Raw genomic sequence first — 22023 nt, 5'->3', positions numbered from 1 at the left:
AGTACTCACACATACACACTGGTGAAGTAATTACTGTGTAGATATCAGAATGTTCAATTTCAATTATATAGAAATTTAAATATGCATATACGGTTTTTGTGTAAAATATACCCACACGTACATATCCATCCATCTAGAGGAGATAATGCATTGTGCAAAATTCTTTTATTAAGGCTTGATAAAATTAAAAATTAGTAGTGTTTGTTTTTATGTCCTACTGGGAAAGCTTCAGTGGTATTGCCTTAGTGGAAGTATTGTGAATTCATAAATTGTAATTCTTTACTTTCATATTGATGTAAGAGAAAACAATATCTTATAACATTATTCTTATAGGCTGGCATGTATGAGGCAGTAAATGAGGTTTACAAAGTACTTATTCCTATTCACGAAGCTAATCGGGATGCAAAGAAACTATCCACAATTCATGGTAAACTTCAAGAAGCATTCAGCAAAATTGTTCATCAGGTAATGATTGCAATTTCAGTGTAAATGGAGAAAACTGTCTGAAAGCATTAGTGTTGCTTTGTCCTGATGTCAAAGTAGATCCGATGAAATGACCATTTTAATCAGGTTACAAATGAACAATGTCAAAATGATGGTTCATGGCCAAAGCAAGATTCATTAACAAAAAATGAATTTACCTAAAGTAGATCATGATCATCATAAACTTTCTACACAGTTTTTTTTATTCACTTTTTAAAAATTAATAGTTGGCAAATTTTTAAAATTGTGAGTTCTTTTCTGTTTCAAATGTGAGTTAAAATTGTGAATCTGATTTTTAAGTCGATTTCTTTTGCTGCCAAAAAAGTTTTGTATTTGTTAGTTTTTTATTAAATGATATGAAAGTTTAATAAACTAATATTGTTAATGTTTTCACCTCAGCTTCAACTATTTTTCCCTAGATGTTCCATTCAATCATACTTTAAAGATTATTTATTTATTTATTTATTTATTAGAGAGTGAGCAGGAGAGAAACAGCATGAGAGGGGAGAGGGTCAGAGGGAGAAGCAGGCTCCCCGCTGAGCCAGGAGCCCGATGTGGGACTCGATCCCAGGACCCTGGGATCATGACCTGAGCTGAAGGCAGTCGCTTAACCAACTGAGCCACCCAGGCGCTCCCATTCAATCATACTTTAATATATTTCTAATATGAAAGTAATATTTAGTGAAAATAATGACTAAAACTGTTGTCTTATGCTTATTCAATTATAATAGCATGATTTTAGTACTTGTTTATAGTTCATGGAATCCACGTTATCACCAAAATTAAAATCAAAATAAGGCTTGGTTTAAAAATGAAGTAGACTACTAGCAATTGATTTCCCTGTAACTAAATTCTTGGCTCTCTTAATATCCTCTGAAATATCCTGTTGAGCCTCCTTCCCCGCTTTTCCCTTCCCTTCCCCAGACTCCCTGTGCTGTTATCTGCTACCCCCCTCATCCAAGAAGGATGTGGAGTACTGATGATCCACTTTTGTATTCATTACTAGTCCTGTTCTACTGTCTGTCAGCTTGACCTCCTCTTTCTCGCTGTGGACTAAGTTATTCTGGATGAATTGATATAATCTGAAAAACTTTAATAGTCTTAAAACAGGGCTGCTATTGTTAAGTCAATATTTTATTGTCCTCTACTAAAACACTGAAATTGCCAGAGATTTATTACAATTCATGATGGTAACAGGTGGGTCTTATAATAATCAGTTGTGTACATGCACTTGTCAGTTACATGTCAGGTCTGGAACACCTGGAGCTAGTAGTTTGCAAGAAATTTTCCTCCATTTGTATGATAGGCATTTGAGCAAAATTGCGATTTCTATTCCAGTGTACGCTGGGTAGTTCAGTGAAGCACAGCTCCCGTGAGTTAGAGGTCTAATTCAGATACATTAATGGAACACATAGCTGTCTCTTTTTCACCAAAATTTATAGTTTCTCTTTCTAAAGTTTTTAAAAGGTGGAATTTTAACTACTTAGGTTTTGAACAAGCAATTTAGGAAATTGTCACAGATCTTAAGTGAAAGAATATGGTGTTAAAAATATCCTGCTGTCTTCTGTTCGCAGAGAAGATTTTATCGTATATGGTGCCTTACACTGCTCAAGTTCCTTTGGCCTTTTTTTTTTTCTTTTAAAACAGTTTTTTTTTTTTTTTTTTTTTATGACTTGCCCTTTTTTACTTTTTATTATACAGAGTACTGGCTGGGAGGTAGGTAATGTTTTAGTTAGTTAAAGACACTAATAGATTGATTTGACGAGATTTCTTATGCCAATGCTTTGCCCACATGTGCTAGCTGTGGGCATTCTGTTGCTATCTGCTATCAACTGAATTCATTAACCAAAGAAATTTTGTTAAAATACTCTTAAGTTATTTTAAGCAATTTATTATTAAGAGGTTGTAGGCAGTGCATGGAAATTCATATGTTGTACTAATGAGATTCTTTGGTAAATGAGCCACTTTGTCGTCACTTTAGTTTGTTTTTATCCTTTGAAGCATTTTCTTTCATCAACATTTACACACAGATTTCTTTTTTTAACCATATTGTTTCACCTCATTTTACAGAGGTCGATTTATGTGTTATTGCTCAGAGGTGTATAGAAAATACAATATTTCATCTGATCAAAGACGCCATCAATTGTAAGACATACCATTATTTTATATGCCTTTAAGAAAGAAAAGGAAACGTATTAAATCACAACATCAGGGATATTAAAATGTGGGCCAAAAAAATGTGCGTCTCAGAATTGATGAAATAATGTGTTGATTTGATCTTGAGTCACTTCACCTTGAGTATGAGCACTACTGAGGGAAGAAATTCACTTTGTCATTTAAATTTTGTTGGTGGGAGGGATAAAGAGAGTGGGAGAACATGAAATTTACTTTGACCTCCTCTACTTGACAGTTTGATAATTTGTGTGGAAGACTACATATGCTTCCTTTTATGTAGGAGGTAGGCTTGTGAAGAGTAATGTATGAATCGAATTTTACCTGAAAAAAGCCAGAAAGATTTGATTGCTATTGTTTTAAATCTTTCTATAAAGAAAAGAGTTCTGGAAAATGTGCCCTAATTTATTTTGATGAGGTGAAGCCAGGGTATTACTAAATCAGGTTTATTTTAAGCGAGGTGTATTTGTAAAGTTGTCTGCTTTGCCTCTCACTTTGAGGTCACATTCACGTTGGCTCAACAGCTTACGCTTTCTCTGGTTTTGCACTGCGGTCCTTATTTGGGGACCCAGATAGAAAACCTTAGGAATGAATGTTACTACTGTGTTTCCTCCATTCCTGAATTAGTCCCTACTTTCTGCTTTTCTTCAGTTGAAGCCAGTACTTGCATATCTACCTTAATTCTCCAGATTCAATGTGTATGACCTCATTAATATCTAATATATAATTCCTCATTTTTGTGGCTCAGTTAGGAGATAACAGAAAGAGACTTGCCATGGTTAATCTAGGAATGGTAAAGTTCCTTATGGATTTCCTCACATGAAATGAAATTAGCTGAAAAGTAGGCATGAAAGAAGATATATTGAAACCTCTGAGCAGTTTATTACTAGTCGGCTTGATGCTAAATCGACCCCTGAAAGGTATAATTTTCACTGGTTATGACATTAATATCATTCTGTCATCATGTTTATTGCATGATAAAAGTCGTGCAGACTTTATTTTTCTGTTTATATTCTTGTCACTACCTTTCACTGGACTTTTAGCTTTGTAGCTTCTAAAATTGTTGCACGTTTGTTTTTTGCTTTTCCCTTGTAAAACTTAAATGGATGCTTGCATTTTAAAAATGTGTTTGCCACCATTTGCTGCTTATTTGTTTTGAAATTTCCCTAATTAAAATGCTTTCTGTTTTCTCTTCTCTCTTGCCCCTGGTTGCTGACCCTACTCCCTACTTTTACTATTGTCTATTGTGGTAAGTTCCTATCTTGTGAATATTTTTCTTTTTGACTCTGTGAAAACTTCAGTAATTTTGTTTTTTTTTCTAAAAGCTGTGTTTCCTAGCTAATATCCTAGTATTCTCAGAGAACTCACTGGTTTAATATCCAGTAAGGATAACTTATCCATTGTGTAGAAAGGCTCTTTGAATGGATAACTCACTACCTGACTTACAGGAAAGCCCTCTGGGCAGTGTGTTTCATTTTTCATTATGCTCTTTGATTTGGTACAAATAATTGGAGTTGGCAAAGCTTTTGAGGGGTGTGTGTGTGTGTGTGTGTGTAAAAGATAACTCTAAAACTTGACACTTAGCAATTTGGTCAAGTATTTACCATGCAAAGGAATCAATCAGGAACCCGTCACAAACCATGGTGGCTGTTCCCTGCTCTTTCACTCTCAGTACCTTAATGGCTATTTAGTGTTCACCTTTATTTTCTCTTTTCCCAAGCCCATTTCTTTTTCTGGCAATAGTAGGAAATAAAGTGTGTTTTAATCATTTCTTTCTTACGATTGCATTTTAAAAAAATTTTTAGGAAAAGAGAAATACTGAATTTCTGTATGGAAATTTTTATACTGATTTCATTTTTTGCGTGTGTGTGTTTCATTTTTAAAAGAAGCATTTATCCATGTACCCAACAGTGATCAGTTTCAGAAATAGATTAATGCGAGTTTGGATTTTTCAGAATAATCAATCCCCAAACATTGGTAATAGTCATGTGACACTTTCTCCTTTCTTTTTTTTTCTTAAAAGATTACAACATATTTCTTCAAAGGGAATATCACTACCGTATTAGGTATATTTTATCGTCTCCAGAAAGGCTAGAGAAGGGCTTATTAGCTTTGTGAAGCTAAACTCTTTCTGCTGGACCGCTAAAGAAAAGTGGGGTACCCTAACTTTTGAGATTGAAACATGCAAAAGGGCTATATCTTAACTCTTGTCATTGGGCTGGATGGACATGACTATGAGACAGTTTCTGTGCTCGGAAATACTGGCCATAGTTTCGGTGCAGTGGTTTCTGTTGAATTTTTAATGCTTTAATCCATGCTAAAGCTAAGTGAGTTAAATTAACTCATCTAAGCAAGTAAAGGTAGAGCAGAATTAGAAACAGCGATATGATGGAGGTGGGGGGAGTCCCTGAAGGAAGGGAATGAAAAAAGAAATTCCAAAAGCCTAGTCTTTACCTCAGGAATGTTAAGTCAGATATAAAGAAAGTTAAGGAAAACATAATAGGTGGGAAGAATCTTCTTATCTCCAGGAGGAGACAACTTTTTGGGTAGTTGGTGACTCTCTGATAATTGGTACAGACCCATGACTGAGCATCTGATGATGCAGTACCACTGAACGTGTTCTGCCCTTTATGCTACTTTTCAGAAAAAGGAAAGATTTGGACAGAAAACATGCACAGTGTAGAGGATGGTAGGTGTGATTTCTTTTTCCTGGACTACGACATGGAATGGTTGAAACTGAACTTCTGAAAAGAAATGTAACAGGCTATATCTTAGAAGAATATATTCCATAGGTGAACCACCAATCTGCTTATCATATTAGAGTAGAGAGGACAGTGTTGTAATACAGCAAAAGACAAAGCATAGGGTAGGAGGTACCCATTAATTCTCAAAAGACTTACTCAAGGAAATTCTCAAAAATTCTCAAGGAAAACATCAGAAGTGGAAGATGGTTCAGAGATCATACTTATGTCCTAATGTTTGTATATCAGTATATAGGGTATGGGAATTTATATAGCTTAATTAAGAACTTGGACTTCAGGTGTCAAATATATTGGTATTTAACTCTCAGCCCCACCACTGATTAACATGTGACCTTGGACAAGTTACTTTTCCTCATCTATAAAATGAGGGCAAAAAAAAATGGTACCTATCTCATAGTTGTGATAAGAATAATTCGTGTAAAGGGGATAATAGCATCTAGCGCATAGTAGTTTAAAAATGTTGGAGATTATTATTTTATTTATTTTTTTTAAAGATTTTATTTATTTATTTGCGAGAGAGAATGAGAGAGAGCAAGTACATGAGAGGGGGGAGGGTCAGAGGGAGAAGCAGACTTCCCGCCGAACAAGGAGCCCGATGCGGGACTCGATCCAGGGACTCCAGGATCATGACCTGAGCCGAAGGCAGTCGCTTAACCAACTGAGCCACCCAGGAGCCCTGGAGATTATTATTTTTATTGTTGTTACTATAACATCATCATCATCATCATCATCATTATTGCTACTTGAAATCTTAACACAATTTGGCTAATGAAATCTAGGAGGTGTTATGTTCCCAAGTTGACATCTACTACTAACTAAACTGATGAAAGTGTTTGTGTTCTATAAGAGGGATAGATTGAGTAGAAGAGGAGGGTGATTACTACTGTATGAAATACCGGTGTGCCTATCTGGAAATCAATAACCTTGAAGGAAGCATAGCAGAAAACAATTGGGTGTGGATAAAAGTTTTAGTAGTGATGTCATTGTAGAGATACAAAACTAGCCCCACAGAGTGTTCTTGCATTAAAGATAAGAAAACGAGAAAAGATTTGCGGTCCATTCGTCATAAGACATTTCAACCATTAGAGACGTGGAGGGAGGAGTAGGTGGGGTTTGCTTGTCTGCGATGTGGTCGCATCACCCAGGAGATGGTAGAATCAGTAAACAGAAGAATAAATTGGAGTGTGGGAATGATAGGAAATTCAGAGAATTCATGACAGTAAGGAAAGGTAATGCCGGAAAAATAGAAGCTAGGTTATAGGAAAGTAGAAAACAAGTGTCCTCTTGTGGTCTAAAACTCTGAAGAAGAAACAAGATGAAGTGATGTTTTTGCTGAGGAAGAAGCTATATGATTATGGGTTCATGAACATGATAGAGTCAGTGGTTTTACACTGTAGAACTTTTTGTAAATTGAAAATAAATTTCCTCAAACTCTTAGCCTTCCTTCTGTTCCCTCCCCCATTCCAGTGCACACACATTCATTCTCAATTCCAGTAACTCCTCAGAGTTACCTCTCTGACCTACTCCATTCTGCCTCTTGCACACTCCCCTTCAATTCCCCGGCCTCCTTCCTGCTCTTCAAACATACTGGATAGGCTCTGTCCTGGGACCTGTGCACTGGCTCGCTCTTCTGCCTGCAGTGCTCTCCCCAGAGATCCACATGAATAACTCTCCCACCTCCTCCACATCTTTGCTCAGATGTCACCTCTAGACCTACCCTGACCACGCTCTTGGCCTCTTTTGTTCACTGATTTATCACAAATGCCTGGAACAGTTTGCTGACATATATGGTAGGCACTCAGTCAATCTGTGAATGGATGAATGGTTTCCCTCACATTCTGTTTCATGGCTTTTACCTTCTTTTTTTTTTTCTTTCTTTCTCTCTCTGCTAAAATGGTCTTTCCTTCCTTCCTACATCCAGTTAGCCGTTCTTCTGACTTGTAGAACTCTGTGTGTCACCTCTTCCGTGACCTGGGTCCAGCAGGATTAATCTTTCCTTTCTTGATCCCACTTTTTATTATAACACATAACCCTTTGTATTGTAATTATTTGAGTATATCCTTTACTTTCTTGAGGAACGAAATCTTCTCATTTTTATTTTCATATTACTGACGATGAACAGTGTCTAACACATTATTAGCACTCAATATTTTTTTTCCTTGAACTGAATGTCAGTATAAGAAAGTAAATAAAAAGAGCTTTAAGTGCTTAGTAACTGGGTATAAGCTGCATTAATAAAATTCAAGTTCCTATGGGAGGCAGTGAGCCCACTGATCCCTGCACTGATCAGATCATATCAGCAGTATTCTGTCTGTTTCTGAGATGCCACACTTTGAAAGGTGGCATTGAAAAACTAATAAAATGCAAAGATGATAGTAATTCCTATCATATAAAGATGATTGGGAACTGGAAAGTTTAGCTAAAGGAAACAAGTCCTAATCTCAGTCTTCAAATATTTAAAAGGCCACAATATTAAAGATGTGGAATAGCATTTTAAGTTGGACACCTCTGAGAGGAGTTTGGCCAGAATAACAAAATTTTACTATTTGTGGTTTCTAAAAGTAGAAATGTATGTGTATATATGTGTATGACATTTTTGAAACATAATAATCACAAGGTATTAATTTTCTCAAACGCCATTTTTATTTTCCATGCAGTGCCTTCATTCCTTGATTATGTCAAAATTTGCTATTATATTGTTTCATTGGCTTATGGATGGTTTTAATCAGAATTTTGATTGAATACCTTTTTTTCTAGAGAGATTTCATTTGCTGTAGGAACTTAGTTAATTTTTATACGTGTTAAATTTTGAAATAACTGTGAAAAAAATTTTTAGATTAGAAACCTCAAGGTTTTTTGTTTTTTTTTTTTTAAGCTTCAAAGACATTTTTGTCTTCAAAACTTCATTTCTCCTGGATAGAAATATGGGGATATTTTTAGTCACAGTACTTTTTTTTTTTTTTGGTATTATGAAACTAGTAAATTAAGGATCAGAGTTTCCTGTTTTGCTTAATTATCTGTTTCATTTGTGACTTATTTTACATATCCTTTAGCCTTTCCAGTAAGAACTCAATATAGGAAAAGTAAGTGTAAGACAGATTAGGCTTAAAGAGAATTCAGAGGTTTTTAAATACTTATGTGAGACTGTGTATATAGGCACTACCACAAAATCCTTCGGAAACATCTTGGTGTTTTTTTTAAAGATTTATTTATTTATTTGAGGGGAGGTAGGGGCAGGGGAGAGCGAGAATCTTAAGCAGGCCCAACACGGGGCTCGATCTAATGACCCTGAGATCGGGACCTGAGCCGAAACCAAGCATCAGACGCTTAACCAAAGGCACCACCCAGGCACCCCCTTCTGAAACATCCTTGTAAATAAATTGTAAGAATTACATAGAAAGCTTCCAAATATTTTATCTTTATTGAAGGAATTTGTGCTCAAATGTGCTGTGTAAGAGTTCAGATAGTCTTAGTGTACTTTGTACTGGAATGTGTGGTTAATGTATGCAGCGGGTGGTTTGGGGACTTGAGAATAACCAACTCGTGTCACATTTTTTTCTTATCTCTCATGCACTTTTCCCTTTCTGTTCCTCTTTTGTTACTCTTCCACATAGAAGTATTTTTATTGAGAGAGGGACACCCATTGTAAATTGTCTGCCTCAGGGCTTCTGCATGGTCTTGCCATTTACTGAGTCCTCTATGCCGGGTGCTATGTACTTGGGTCCTAACTTTTATGACCTCATTGATAATATGTATAAAGATTGTATGAAGGCAAATGCTAAATAAAAATGTTAATGTTATTTTTAAATTTAACTTTATTTGATATGCTATAATTTCAGAATAATTAAGACACAGTTCTTGTTATACAAAGCATCTTTTCTTTCAATAAGGAAAATGATTTATCTCAAAGTATAGGGACTTAAAAACATAGACCAATGTGAGGTAGTCACTTGGTACAAACTCTGAAAAACATAAAACATATGTGATTCAGTCACTTGATAAAAGCCCTAATTGCAGAATGTTATTTGTTAGAAATAACAAAAAAGAAAGAATATTTACTTTGTTTTTACCTTCATTTGAGAAACAATAAAATTTTGTAATTTTGAATGAAATCTTTTTGCAGTGTTTTGAGAATTTTATGCTATAGCAATGTAAACATAATGTGAAAAACAAAAAAAAACTTTGTATTAAAGTTTCTTTGTTTTCCTACGCCTAGGATGGTAAGCGGATGTTTGGCACCTATTTTCGTGTTGGTTTTTATGGAACCAAGTTCGGGGATTTGGATGAACAGGAATTTGTTTACAAGGAGCCTGCAATAACGAAGCTTGCAGAGATCTCTCACAGATTGGAGGTGAATGCTGTGGTAGTTTATAAATGTCATCTTTAATTTGTATTCTCTATGATGAATTGACTTTCAGATCCAGATCGAATCATTTAATAAGCCAGATCCTGCCAAATAAACTACTCCTTTAGAGACTAAGGATTTTTTGATAGCTACAGTAATAATCTTTCAAATCCTTCAAATCTTCTATGGCAACAGTAAAATAATATAAACTTTTTTTTGAGGCTCTTTTTTCACACATATTTTATTTTATTTTAAAGATTTTATTTATTTGACAGAGAGAGACACAGCGAGAGAGGGAACACAAGCAGGAGGAGTGGAAGAGGGAGAAGCAGGCTTCCCGCCGAGCAGGGAGCCCGATGTGGGGCTCGATCCCAGGACTCTGGGACCATGACCTGAGCCAAAGGCAGACACTTAATGACTGAGCCACCCAGGTGCCCCTTTCACACATATTTTAGAAACCACTACAACCTTCAGAATTACTGTGATTTACAGAGAAATGTATAGTATTATCTACATTTTGCAGTAAAAGGCATAAGGAGTTAAGTAGCAACTGATGATGGAACTGGAACCCCAAGAAATTTCTGACCCAAGTGCATTATCTCTTTGGCCTGATTCCCAGTGAGAATCCTTTAGAAATTAAAAGCCTGAAATCATACCCTGAAAACACTTCTTAGAACCCCTTAACCTTTAAAACTTCTTCATTTTCACCATGAATGACTAATTTTCATATTTATGAGGTTTACCAATCTTTTCTGCTATAGTTAGTCTTTCCAACGTCTCTCTATTTTTTTTTTACTCAAAATGCAGCCCATGGACCAGAAGCACTGGCCTCATCTAGGAGATTAAAATGTAGAATCTCAGACCCTACCTACCCCAGATATTCTAAATTAAAATCTCCATTTTAACAAGATCCCTGGGTGACTTGTATTTACATAAGAGTTTGAGAAGCAGTGTTCTGGGCTTGTTTTAATTCTCAGCTCCTATTAATTTCTTGAATGTTGTATTCTTACTGGTGACTTCCCTGGGCTCACCTTCCATAAATTGGCTTAAAGTGTGACTTTTTATTTTTCAAGAGCTAAGTAAGTCTTGGGAAATATTGAGACAGTATTTTCCAAATTTACTCAATCATAAAAATTATCTTTGAGGGAAGAGTAGGGGTTCTCCTTTGAAGATTCAGATGTAATTTTTCCTATGGAATAAGCTCCATCTGTTGCCCGTGCTGCTCCTTCATGTTATATGGGAAAGTCACTACATTCTTGACTGGGTTGCCTTTTCAAAATCTAAACCAGTATGAAACTTTCAGCAGATCAACGCTTTTATTTGAAAACTCTGGAATATTAAATCATTCATAAAAATGAATGTTGGTTCATTGACCCATGTCTGCAAGAAATCAGGCCACATCAATCTCAATAAAAGTAAGGTCCTATACATCAAAGATACCTTGTTTCTTTGGTTCTGCTTTCTGTTCCCTTTTTATTTTTCTTGAGGATCCCTTATGGAATCCTGTACTTTTATTGTAGAAAATTGTTCTTCTATTTTGTATTAAAGTGAGTAGATATAAATAATATCAAATAAATAGGCTAATATAATTTTTGTGAACCTAAATAATTATTTTGTAATTACTCAGATGGTTGTGCAAGAACTCACTAAATGGCCTAATTTTGCTCAGAAGTCTCCCTCAGAGGCCTTCTCTGTTCTCCACTAATGTTAAGTTCATGTAAAAGGTTTCTTTTTCTTTTATTGTAGGGATTTTATGGAGAAAGATTTGGAGAGGATGTGGTTGAAGTAATCAAGGACTCTAATCCTGTAGACAAGTGTAAATTAGATCCTAACAAGGTATGGTGGGTGAGACCGAATGCCACACAGGTGTAGCTCTGAGACCATGATTTTGTGGGAGGAGGACTAAATGATGATTTAACAGTGAGAAAATGAAGGCCTTTTTTTTTTTTTTTTTAATCCCCAGGCATATATTCAGATAACCTATGTGGAACCGTACTTTGACACATACGAGATGAAGGACAGAATCACCTATTTTGACAAAAACTATAATCTTCGCCGTTTCATGTACTGTACGCCTTTCACTTTGGACGGCCGTGCCCATGGGGAACTTCATGAACAGTTCAAACGGAAGACCATTCTGACTACTTCTCATGCCTTTCCTTATATTAAGACAAGGGTCAATGTCACTCACAAAGAGGAGGTAAGTCCACAAACGGGAATAGGATTTGTGAAACAGAGACACTGGAGCCGTGTGAGAACAGTGTGGCTGTAGGGTTACGTACCGCCCCTCACGTGGCAGCATCCTAGAACTTTACCCATTTTTGAGTCATTAACTTTGGCTTCTTTTCTAAATCCCTAGTTTACCCTCAGCTTATGCTTTAAAAGGCTGGCTCCCCCCCCTCCCCAATTTAGGGATCCAAAGTTTGGAATTCTATTATTAGAAAACAGTTTTATAGTTGGTCTCCACTTTTTAAAAAAATGATTATATATCAAGCTCATTGAATAGTGTTCGATCAGTACACTGACCTACTAGATGTTATTTCACCCAGATCATCTTAACTCCAATTGAAGTTGCTATTGAAGACATGCAGAAAAAGACCCAGGAGTTGGCATTTGCAACACATCAGGATCCAGCAGACCCCAAAATGCTTCAGATGGTTCTCCAGGGGTCTGTAGGCACAACAGTGAATCAGGTTAGTGCTTTTTGCTGGTACTCTGTGATGGCAGTCGTAAGTGGAATTGGGAAGGATTTCCTGATTATGTTTCACAAAGGCCACGAGTGTCTGATCAAGTGGAAAAAGATAGGTGGGTTAGAAGTGGTTTGCAAAAGACACGAAGTATAAATGAAAATAGACTGAAAAAAAAATCTTTTTAGTATAATCGCAGTTATTAAGGTTTTCACGCCTGCCCTCTGTACTGCCTGTATTTTTCTACCTGTTGTTCTTAAACATTCTATTAAGAAGGAACTGATTCACTTAAAATGGCCCTTCCTTTAAAACCTCGTACTGAGGGGCACCTGGGTGGCTCAGTCATTAGGCGTCTGCCTTCGGCTCAGGTCATGATCCCAGGGTCCTGGGATTGAGCCCCGCATCGGGCTCCCTGCTCAGCGGGAAGCCTGCTTCTCCCTCTCCCACTCCCCCTGCTTGCGTTCCCTCTCTCTCTGTCTCTCTCTCTCTCTGTCAAAAAATAAACAAAATCTTTAAAAAACAAAAACCTCGTGCTGAAAGAACGTGATCTAAAAAGGTCTTGTTTTCAGAACTCTCTTCGTACATGTGGATGCCTACTTCCTTAGATATTCCCTGATGTTACCTTCTCCAGATCTCCTTCCCATTGAGTCATGAGGAGGAAATATGTGGAATCACTCTGAAAATTTTAATAATATATGTACATAAGATATTATTGTTTGGTGCTTTGTCGTGTGCAGATTAGAAGCCATCCCCGTTTATCTCCTTGTAATGGGTTCATTCAGATTCTCTTGGTGATGATTAGGGAATATTCCAGGGTAAGGGAAAATCCAGAAAGGCTTCAAGTAAGAATTCATATTATATATCTTACCTATATTTTAGGTTAAAGAAGCAAAGCCAAGAAGTGCCGTACCAAAGCGAAATAAATGTTTTTTAACACTTTTACCCCTAAAAACATACATGATTTGGGGGTTTTACTTCTAAATGATACAACACTCACAAGGGATCGTCTTTAACTTGCAGTGTTAGAACACATTTGGAATACTGAGGGAAGCTATTTTAGCAGAATCAAGTATCCTAATAACCAGTGGCTTGACAACTGTTTGCATCCAGGGTAAATTAAGGAATGTAAAAAGTACAAGGCAAAATGTATTGATAAATATAATAGTCAATCCTTGAACTCCTACTACTTTTCTTTGAAAAATACTCAGCAATTTAATTACAGTACCTAAGCATATAGATTTGGCATTAGGAGAAGCTAAAAATAATATGGCCAGAATCTGTCTGTGAGAAGGTTTTTTGGTATTTTGGTTTTGTTTTTAAAGATGGGTGTATTTATTTTAGAGGGAGAGAGAGTACACTCAAGGGTGAGGAGAGGCAGAGGGAGAGAGAGAGAGAGAGAGAAAATCTCAAGCAGACTCCCTGCTGAGCCCACAGCCGGACACGGGATTCTGAGATCATGACCAGAGCGGAAATCAAGAGTCAGACGTGAACTGACTGAGCCACCCAAGTGCCCTGAAGTTTTAATATAGACATAGACATATCTGCATTATGCTTAAATGCAGCCATCTTAGTGCTAAGAAAAAATCATTTGGGTAAATTATACCTCTGATTTTAGAGAAAACAAAAACACACTTGTTTTATTTTCTTATTTTACAGGGGCCTTTGGAAGTTGCCCAGGTTTTTCTGTCTGAAATACCCAGTGACCCAAAGCTCTTCAGACATCATAATAAACTACGACTGTGCTTCAAAGATTTTACTAAAAGGTACTCAAGGCTTCCTGTGTAAATTGAGAATGTCCAAACCACAGAATGGTGTAAGGGTCTTAAGGGACTCTTGAAAAGAGAAAATCTAGGAAGTGGCTCACAAAGAGGAACAGTTTGTGTATAACTTACTATTCCTTCAGGGTGTATACATACCCCCCCACCTCTAATACTCTATATTGCCATATTTTTAAAGATTAGAAAAGCCTAGACTCAACATTTTTTTAACATGGAACTATTATTAGACTAGTTAGCTGTTTAACCTGAGAGTTGTTATTTATTGTGAACCTTCAGTGTGAAAGTCTTTGCTTCCCTTCCCTCAGGAAACATACAAGCAACAAACTTGGAAGCAGAAAATTTGTGTTCAAATCTTGTCTTTGTCACTGTGTGTCCTATTCCAGGTCATTTAATCTCTGTGATCATTTTCTAATCTATTAAATAAGGATGATAATAATAATCTACTTCCCACAGGGAGGTTGTGCAAGTTAGATGAAATAATATATGGGTGTCTCAGGGTCCCCAGGGCCACCCCCAGTTTTAATGATTTGCTAGGAGGACTCACAGGACTCCGCATATAGTTGTAGTCACGGCTGTGATTGATTTCTGTGGAAAGGGACAAAGTAAAAACCCTCAAAGGGAAAAGGCACTGTGCGTGAAATCTGGGGGGATCCAGGTATAGACTCTAGAATCCTCTCTCAGGGGGTTCACACAGGCGCTCCTGACTCCTCCAGCCGTGAGCTGGGATGAGCTGGGATAGCGTGTGTGAAATGTTGTCTATCCGGAAGCTACTGAATAGAGACTCCGGGCCAAGATTGTTGTTGAGGGCTGTTCCTATAGGCCCCTTCTTCCTGGCAGGTACCAGAATTCTGAAAGCAGGTGTTCAGCATAAGCCATAACGTTTGTATAAATAGCGTAGGCACAGTGAGCCACTCTTATCTTCTGGGAATGATTACCTCCCGAAATCCAAATTCCCAGCTGCTAACCAAGGGCCAGCCTTGGAAATAGGCCTTTGAAAAGGGTAGCAGTCTCAGGCCTGCAGTTAACTCTTTTCTGCACAGATAATACTTGGCACAAAATAAATAGGTGTTGGGCAAATACTAAATTTTGAAACAATAGGAAAAAAGTCATTTATCAACTTGAGACTGATTCCTGCTTTACCAACACTGTAAGCTTGACAATAGAGGGAATGATTAATTTTACATGGTGATGCCAGGGAAGATTTCCCACAGAAGTCGACATTTGATATGGACTTGAAGGATGGATATTAGTTTTTCAGGCAGAAACGAGGAGCAGGGCATACTAAATAGAAAAGGGAAAAAAACCCAGCATGCGCAAAGTTCAGAGACTGTTCTGAGAAAAGTGAATAGTTTAATGAAGCTGGAACTATGGACTCTGTAAAGACAAGCAGTCAAATACTGGGTAAGTCGACTGGGAATGGATCGTAAGAGAGCCTTGTGTACCATTCAGTAAATGACATGATGGTCACCTAACAAAGCGGCATTAGAACCCAGTCTTTGACTCCCGTTTATGGTTTCTCTTATCAAGTCATATACTGAACCAACTTTATCAGGGGTAGAAATAATTTCACATCAGTTTTGTCATCGGAAAATTACGAGGAATGCTAACATGTTCAAGTATTTTAAGATGGAATTTCCCCCGTTCTCACTGCAATAGCTATCATGAATTCCTATCAATTTCTCCTGCCTGAACATGGTGACTGTCTTTTAAAAAGGCTTCAGAAAGCTTCATCGGAAATCTGAGATTCCAGAATCTGATTATTGTGCCAGACCACCTTCTAAGTTTGGTTTTAGGAGACAACAGGAAACATAGCTTCTAGTGTATGGAGTGGATGAACTGTGTTAGTAAAATAAAAAAATCTACTTTATACTTGTAGCATTGACTGATTCCTAGCATTAATTTTATTATTAGGGAAGTTTCAGATAACAACCAAAACACCCTGCTATCTTTGTGTGCCAGATGATCTTGGAACAACACATACTTCTTTAGGTCATAGACATTTAAGTATAGACGGTTACTTCTTTCCCTGCTGTTGTTTTGACTACATTTTAAGTCACATGTCCTCCTCCTTGTGTATATTGATGATAAGGTGATCAATTTCTGTAGTCTGCTGGTCTCTAAGTATTACCACCAACTGTAGAGAAGGTTTTCTTAAATGACAAAAAGAAAAAAAAAAAAAAACCCCACTCCATAACATAAACCTTATCAAGAAAGTTACAGCCTTTTTTATTATTTATTATTTTGTTGGTCATGCTATCTTTTTTATTTTGTGTTACCTTTTTTTATATCAGTATGCATATATATTTATAAAACTCACAGTATACCTATAATCTTTTTATTTTTCAATTAAAGCTAAAGCTTTCTAATGATTATATTATTTCATTAAATATTTGAATTTAAGTTTGTTGGGTTTTTTTTAAAGATTTTATTTATTTATTTGACAGAGGGAGAGACAGCGAGAGAGGGAACACAAGCAGGGGGAGTGGGAGAGGGAGAAGCAGGCCTCCCGCAGAGCAGGGAGCCCGATGCGGGGTTCAATCCCAGGACCCTGGGATCATGACCTGAGCCGAAGGCAGACGCTTAACGACTGAGCCACCCAGGCGCCCCGTTCTTTTTTTTTTTTTTAAGATTTTATTTATTTGAGAGAGAGAGAGAGAGCATGAGCAGGGGGTAGGGGCAGAGGGAAAGGGAGAAGCAGACTCCCTGCTGAGTGGGGAGCCCGGCATGGGGCTCCATTCCAGGACCCTGGGATCATGACCTGAGCTGAAGGCAGACGCTTAACGACTGAGCCACCCAGGCGCCCCTATTTGAATTTAAGTTGAATTTACGTGTGGTGTGTTCACCAGTGCATTGGATCTTTTTTTTTTTTCAAGTGTGTTTTGTTTTGTTTTGTTTTTAGTGTCGTTGGCACAGCAGTGCTACGTCAGTTTCCGGTGTGCAGCATAGTGCTTCACCTTCCCTGTGTCTTACGCTGTGCTCACCACAAGTATAGCTACTGTCTGTCATCATACACTGTTACAGTACCGTTGACTGCATTCCCTGTGCTGTGCCTTGTATGCCTGTGACCGATTCATTGCAGAACTGGAAACCTGTGTCGCCCAGTCCCCTTTACCTTTTCTGCCCATCTCCCTACTGCACTTCTCTCTGGCAACCATTAGTTCTCTGTATTTATAGGTCTGATTCTGCTTTTTGTTTGTTCATTTGTTTTTTAGATTCCACATATAAGTGAAATCATATGGTATTTGTCTTTCTCAGTCTGACTTACTTCACCTAGCATCATACCCTCTAGGTCCATTCATGTTGTCACAAATGGCAAGATGTCTTCCCTTTATGGCTGTGTTATATTCCAGTGTGTGTGTGTGTGTGTGTGTGTGTGTGTGTGTGTGTGTCTCACATCTTCTTTATCTACTCATCTATCAGTGGACACTTAGGTTGCTTCCGTATCTTGGCTAATGTAAATAATGCTGCAGTAAACATAGGGATGCATGTGTCCTTTATAATTAATGTTTTCATTTTCTTTAAGTAAATACCCACTAGTGGAATTACTAGATCATATGGTATTTCTGTTTTTAATTTTTTGAGGAGCCTCTGTACTATTTTCCACAGTGGCTGTGCCTCTTTTTTTCTTTTGTTAACATTTGAATCATGAAATGACTGAGCCGAAGTACGTGAATATTTTTATTGGCCCTTAATATATCGTGCATTCCAAAAAGTTTCTAAGTATTAACAGTGCCAAGTATGCAAGTGTACTACTCTCAGTACACCTTGCTTTAGTAATGCCATTTAGGTAGGATGTTTGTTGTTAATCAGTTTAAATGGTACTTTAGTTTGCTATTCATTTGTTAATCATTTATTCCTAAAATAATTAATAGCTTTGCATGTGTTTACTTTTGATATTTTGGGGTTTATCTTTTAAAATTTGCTTTCATTAAATCTTGAATAGATTCAATATAGCATTTATAACATTTGCTATTAAAGAACAGGGAGAAAAGAATCATGTACCTACCCACCCTGCTTAAGAAATAGCATTCTCATTGCTTTGAGATCCCCTCCTCATGTTCTTCTCTGATAGCATCTCTCCTTTCCTTTAGAGGTAACCACTATCATGAATTTCATATTATTTCCTTTATTGTCTTTATCATTTTATCATAAATGAGTGTATCCCTTAATAATACACTACTTTGTTTCACATGTTTTTTATATAAATGAACAGTGAATATAATTGTGACTTGCTGTTTTCAGTGTTTGTGAGATATACCTATAATGTTGCTTTATTTTTATATATTATGTTGTATGAATATGCCATGATTTATTCATTTTCTGTTGGTGGATATTTGGTGGTTTCCTGTGTTTTTGTTTTTACAAAACAAAATAGTTACAAAGAGTACTATTCAAATATCCCTCTATTTCTGAATTGACAAGAGATTTTCCAGGAGTTACATACCTAAGAGTAGTGTTGGTTCGTAGGTTCAACTTCAACCAGATAATGCCACTTTTTTCCCCAAAGTGTGTAACCTGTTACACATAAAGGAGCTACAAAAAGAAAAAACCCAAAACCGGCAAAAAGAAAGGAAATAACAAAGATTAGAGCAGAGGTAAATGATACGGAAACTAGAATAAACAATAGATCAATAAAACCAGGAGCTAATTCGGGCGCCTGGGTGGCTCAGTCGGTTAAGCGTCTGCCTGTGGCTCAGGTCATGATCCCAGATTCCTGGGATCGAGTCCCACATCGGGCTCCCTGCTCAGCAGGGAGTCTGCTTCTCCCTCTCCCTCTGTGATCTCTCTCTCAAATAAATAAATAAAATCTTAAACACACACACACACAAAAAACCAAGGAGCTAATTCTTTGAAAAGATCAGAATTGATAAACTTTCACCCAAACTCAACAAAAAGAAAAAAGAGGGAGAGGACTCAAATAAGCAAAATCATAAATGAAGAGGACAAATAACCAACACCACAGAAATATAAACAATTACAAGAGACTATTATGATAAATTGTGTGCCAACAAACTTGAAAGCTTAGAAGAAATGGATAAATTCCTAGAAATATAACAGCCTACCAAAATTGAAGCAGGAAGAAATAGAAAATTTGAACAGACTGATTACCAGCAATGAAATTGAATCCATTAAAAAAAAAAAAAAAAAACCTCCCAACAAATTAAAGTCCAGGACCGGATGGCTTCACAGGTGAATTCTACCAAATACTTAAAGAGTCAATGCCTCTTCTTCTCAAACTACTCCAAAAAATAGAAGAGGAAGGAAAACTTCCAAAATCATTTAATGAGGCCAGTATCATCCTGATACTAAAACCAGATAAAGACACCACAAAAAAAGAGAACCACAGGCCAGTATCTCTTATGAACATAGATGCAAAAATCCTCAACAAAATACTAGCAAACCGAATCCAACAATAACGTTTAAAAAAAAAAAATCATTCACCACAATCACGTGGGATTTATTCCCGGGATGCAAGGGTGGTTTAGCATTCTCAAATCAGACAACATGATACATCACATTGATGAGAGAGGATAAAAACTATAGGATCATTTCAGTAGGTGCAGAAGTATTTGACAAAGTACAACATCCATTCATGATAAAAACCCTCAACAAAGTAGGTCTAGAGGGAACAAACATACCTCAACATAATAAATTGATAAGGAAGAAGTAAAACTTTATTTGTAGAGGACATGATACTATATATAGAAAACCCTAACAATTCCACCAAAAAAACTACTAGAACCAGTAAACGAATTCAGTGAAGTTTCAGGGTACAGAATCAATGTACAGAACTCTCTCTTTTTTTTTTTTTTAAAGATTTTATTTATTTATTTGAGACAGAGAGAATGAGAGACAGAGAGCAGGAGAGGGAGGAGGGTCAGAGGGAGAAGCAGACTCCCTGCCGAGCAGGGAGCGCGATGCGGGACTCGGTCCCGGGACTCCAGGATCATGACCTGAGCCGAAGGCAGTCGCTTAACCAACTGAGCCACCCAGGCGCCCAATGTACAGAACTCTCTTGCATTTTTATACATTAATAATGAAGCAGCAGAAAGAGAAATTAAGAAAGCAATCCCATTTACAGTTGCACCAAAAATAATAAAATACTTCGGAATAAACCGAAGAGGTGAAAGACCTATACTCTGAAAACTATAAAACATCAGTGAAAGAAATTGAAGATGACACAAAGAAATGGAAAGATGAAATGGTCATGGAAGCACACACACACAAAAATTGCTACCCAAAGCATTTTACAGATTTAATGCAATCTCTGTCAAAATACGGACAGCACTTTTTTTTTAAGTTTTATTTAAGTAATCTCTGCACCCATTATGGGCCTTGAACTCATGACCTCGAGATCAAGAGTTGCTCACTTTTCCAACCCACCAACAGCATTTTTCACAGAACTAGAACAAATAATCCTAAAATTTGTATGGAACAACAAAAGACCCCAAATAGCCAAAGCAATCTTGAAAAAAAAGAACAAAAAACTGGAGGTATCACAATTCCAGACTTAAGCTATATTACAATGCTGTAGTAATCAGAGCAGTATGGGACTAGCACAAAAGTAAACACATAGATCAGTGGAACAGAGTAGAAGACCCAGAAGTAATTCCACAATTATATGGTCAATTTGTCTTCAATAAAGGAGGAAAGAATATGCCATGGAAAAAAGTCTCTTCAACAAATGGCATTGGGAACACCCAACAGCTATATGCAAAAGAATGAAATGGGACCACTGTCTTTCACCACACACAAAAATAAACTCAAAATGGATTAAAGACTTAAATGTGAGACCCAAAACCATAAAAATCCTAGAAGAGTACAGACAGTAATTTCTTTGACATCAATCATAGCAGCATTTTTCTAGATATGTCTCCTAAAAGCAAGGGAAATAAACTAGCGGGAACACATTAAAATCAAATGCTTCTGCACAGCGAAGGATTCAGTCTTGTCTTTATGACTGCTGCTTTTTGTATCTTAAATTAACTTTTTCACTGAGGTCATAGTATTTTTTATTTTATTTTTAGATTGATTGATTTATTTGACAGAGAGAGAGCACGCTCACAAGCAGGAGGAACAGCAGAGGGAGAGGGAGAAGCAGACTCTTCGCTGAGTGGGGAGGCTGATATGGGGCTCAATTCCAGGAGGACCCAGGGATCATGACCCTTAGCTGAAGGCAGACGCTTAACTGACTGAGCCACCCAGGTGCCCTGGTCATAGTAGTATTCTGTATTGACTTCTAAAACCCAGTATAATGGTATCTCTAAAACTCAGTGTAGGTTAGGGGCACCTGGGTGGCTCAGTGGTTTGAACTTCTGCCTTTGGCTCAGGTCGTGATCCCAGCCCCATGTTGGGCTCTCTGCTCAGTGGGGAGCCTGCTTCTTCCTCTCCCTCTGCCTACCGCTCTGCCTACTTGTGCTCTCTCTGCCAAAGAAATAAAATCTTAAAAAAATAAAAAATGTAGGCTAAAAACAGGGGAAGAAGGCAAAAATGGCTTTTTAATTTTTATTTTAAATCCACTTGCATTTGATTTTTGAGTGGTTCAAGGTAGGGATTAGTTTTTTTTGTCCATTCTGATGATTGGTGATTATCTTGATACCATTTATTAATTGTGGCATGAATTGGGGTCAGATTTCTTTTCCCTATGGATATCCAGTTGACACAGCACCACTTATTTCAAAAATTGCCCTTTCTCTTCTGCTTTGCGGTATTGTTATAAATCAGGTGCTCATGTTGGTATCCATCTGTTTCTGTGATCTTTATTATCTTCCATTATTCTGTTTCTCCTTGAGCCA

General features: G+C 37.1%; 1 protein-coding gene across 1 annotated transcript in view; it reads left to right on the top strand.

Moving 5' to 3' along the window:
- The window catches only part of DOCK7 (dedicator of cytokinesis 7), a 217678-nt gene that overhangs the window by 192065 nt on the left and 3590 nt on the right, over positions 1-22023 (top strand). Inside the window, exons 41-47 of the mRNA XM_044914530.1 lie at positions 334-465; positions 2185-2199; positions 9643-9768; positions 11509-11598; positions 11726-11962; positions 12312-12455; positions 14106-14212. Of these exons, the coding sequence (XP_044770465.1) occupies positions 334-465; positions 2185-2199; positions 9643-9768; positions 11509-11598; positions 11726-11962; positions 12312-12455; positions 14106-14212 (851 nt within the window). The remainder of the gene's footprint in view (positions 1-333; positions 466-2184; positions 2200-9642; positions 9769-11508; positions 11599-11725; positions 11963-12311; positions 12456-14105; positions 14213-22023) is intronic.

This window comes from Neomonachus schauinslandi, chromosome 4 (genome assembly GCF_002201575.2).
Source record: "Neomonachus schauinslandi chromosome 4, ASM220157v2, whole genome shotgun sequence".
In the NCBI taxonomy this organism is placed as follows: Eukaryota; Metazoa; Chordata; class Mammalia; order Carnivora; family Phocidae; genus Neomonachus; species Neomonachus schauinslandi.
The sequence above is the reverse complement of the archived record's forward strand: the minus strand, read 5'-3'. Positions and strand labels throughout refer to the sequence as shown.